The 2721-nt window shown below is 36.9% G+C and overlaps 1 protein-coding gene across 1 annotated transcript; it reads right to left on the reverse strand.

Annotated features, from left to right (window-relative positions):
- Positions 1-345: 345 nt before the first annotated feature.
- LOC113497042 lies at positions 346-1905 on the reverse strand. The gene is made up of 3 exons (XM_026876484.1): positions 1643-1905; positions 1150-1402; positions 346-838 (listed from the first exon to the last, which is right to left on the reverse strand). The coding sequence occupies exons 1-3, from the start codon at positions 1766-1768 to the stop codon at positions 465-467; spliced, it is 753 nt and encodes a 250-aa protein (XP_026732285.1). The 5' UTR covers positions 1769-1905; the 3' UTR covers positions 346-464.
- Between the last annotated feature and the right edge of the window lie 816 nt (positions 1906-2721).

Consider the following 2721-nt stretch of genomic DNA (forward strand, 5'->3'; position numbering starts at 1 on the left):
TTTTGGTTAATAAAATTAGAAATCCGGAACGATGTTGTCGAATTCCATAATGGCCACACCCACGGATGCTGCGAGAGATACTTCGAGTAAATTAAGTTTGTATTGAAAGTGATATTCAAACTTCCGACCGAACTCGAATGGCAATATAAGGCAGGGCTTATGACTGTTGCCTGCGGCCGAGTGTCAGTCATAAATAATATCAATCATGAATGAAAGTGAGACGTAATAGACCTGTCTGTTCACTTGTTAGCTCTCGTGAACTTTTATACCCTCGAGTCATTTCGATTTCCACTTCAACACAATTTAAACAAGACTAAGAAAGTTCGATACAATAACACAAAGTAATAATTGGTAATAAATAATTTAATTCAACAATAAATTAATGGCAATAAATTAAGATAATAAATAAATTCTTTGTACAACAGAGGTTAGACATGTGTCATTTACACTAAAAGTCTTTTCATCTATGATGAGTGAGAGTAGCCGCTGTAGGCAAGGTTCTGAGCCTCGTCGAGGTTCTTGTTCCAGTCAGAGCCGTAGCTGGAGTAACCACCGCCGTGACCATGGCCGGAGTCGTGGGAGACGTGCTCGACGTGGACGGGGTGGTGAGACTCGTGGTGATGAGCGTGAGGAATGACCTCGTAGGTGGTCTTGGTGTGTTCCTGCTTCAAGCAGTAAGCAACGAAGAGGACAGCGGCGAGGATCAGAGCGATCTTGGCGGTGGCGAGGGCCTTGAGCGCGATGAGCTTCACGATGAAGAGCTTGCCGAGCAACAGTTTGGCTCCGAGAAGACCGATGATGCCTCCGAGGGCACCGCTTCCCTTCTTCTTACCACGACCTGTAGAGGAAATAAAGTTTCATACGTTAATTTCTTAAATACAATAATCTTTAAATTATAAAAATTATTATCTAGATCAGTCTAAATGTAAACAAAAAAGACTAAATATAATAATTTATATTGTTATCAAACTAAGAATAAAACTAAATTCAAATAAAACCCGTTGATAGTTTTAAAACAACAAAGCGTAACAAATTATATTCAGTCCAACTTTTTTCTTGATTCCATAATGACTGCATTCGTTTAGAGTCACTGACTTACAATGTTTCACTTTTCATATTGAATTTAGATCACGTCGGTTTATAACGTACCTTCTTCAAGAGACCTCTGCAGGGTCTCTTTATCAGCCTGGTTCATCTTGACCTCGACGGCGTGAGTTTCGAACAGGCTCACGACTCCGTCGACCAGTCTGTAGTTGACCTCTGCGTCCCTAGCCGTAGGGTCAACGGGCAGTGCATCGAGTTTACGCGCCTTCAAATCAGGTTCCCCCTTGAAGACAACTCCATCCACAATAGGTATGCTACGCGATGCTCTCAAATTGTCCACAATCGTGAGCATTTTTTCCTGTAAAACAAAATTTTAATTTAAGAATTTGGAAGTATAAATCTAAGTTTAGCTTTCGAGTTTGTAGAAATAGTATCGGAGAATTGGATATTGCATCTTTCATCTCGCTGAAAGCTGGATGCAATTTAGATCGTATGTGCACTTGCTTTAAGTGAAATGAGAAATCCTCGGCATCGACCACTGAGAAACCTGATTCCACAACACACACTTCACTTTCACTTTATTAATAAAATTATTAACCTTAACACACATAATGTAGTCTCCATGGCAGTCCTTAATGAAATTTAACGCCGTTGCTAGTGAATTGTCACTCTCTTCAGCCGACACAAAAGCCACAGCGGCTAAGATAACTACGAAAAGTTTCATTTTTTTAAGATTTTTATTTATTGTTTTTTTTTTAAGATTTTTCCGACATCTAGGGATGTCAAGCAATGTTTGGCGAGGCGATTGGTCTGCTATACAGTTTTATCATATTCTCCCCCACCTGATTTCTGTGTGAGGCACGTTGGACCATCTAGGTTAGAATGTGGAACTTTCAATTATGAACTGTAACGTTATGTGGTGTGGATTGATTTTCGTTTGAAGTGTGAATACGAGGGTTTGTTATGTTTCTTAAGGTCAAGTTTCTTGAATCGCTTGGTTGTAAATATTACTATTTTGATAGTAATTTACGATTTGTTAGTGATTATGTATGTGGGTTCTGTTTCTATAATTATAATTTTGATACAATCGAAAGGAGGTGAGCTTTTGAAATAACTATTGGTTTTGCTCATAATCAGTCATTCAACATTTTACTTTTCTCTTTAAATTCAACATGAGCTTTTGTTGTTATTCAAATTCAGATTTCAAGTGATAGATAATGGAATCGTTAAGTCTTTCTTTCTTGGTACTTATATGAAAGAAGCTTTATAAGAAAGAATATTGAATAATCTACCTGATACCTACATTAAAATTTGTCATTAAAAAAACTTACAAATAAATTTATTCAGACATTATACCTCATTCTTTTTTAATTTTATTAATACTTTAGTTTCTAATACATTCAAGAAAATATACATTTCTTGCTTTATTAGGAAGATAAAATTCCGGATATTTAAGATCATATTCAGACTAAACGAATACCGTGGCTTCGCTCGGGCAAACTTATTCCAATTTATCGCTATTCTCAACTTAGCGAGGTGAATCATCCTATATGTGTACTGGAGTATTGAGGATTACAGTAACATCCCGTTGAAATACGTCCACTTTGAAATATTTATGTGAAACTTGAATTTTAAGATAAAGCGGTGGTTTCTTGTGATTTATCAGTGAAAATTATT

Source organism: Trichoplusia ni, chromosome 1 (assembly GCF_003590095.1).
Source record: "Trichoplusia ni isolate ovarian cell line Hi5 chromosome 1, tn1, whole genome shotgun sequence".
Lineage (NCBI taxonomy): Eukaryota > Metazoa > Arthropoda > Insecta > Lepidoptera > Noctuidae > Trichoplusia > Trichoplusia ni.

Bases quoted from the DNA above. Each gene is read 5' to 3' on its own strand.
- LOC113497042 (XM_026876484.1), bottom strand. From the start codon at position 1,768: ATGAAACTTTTCGTAGTTATCTTAGCCGCTGTGGCTTTTGTGTCGGCT. The intron at 1,403-1,642 runs GTTAATAATTTT...TTTGTTTTACAG, and splicing joins ACTACATTATGTGTGTTAAG to GAAAAAATGCTCACGATTGT. The intron at 839-1,149 runs GTACGTTATAAA...TTTCCTCTACAG, and splicing joins GCAGAGGTCTCTTGAAGAAG to GTCGTGGTAAGAAGAAGGGA.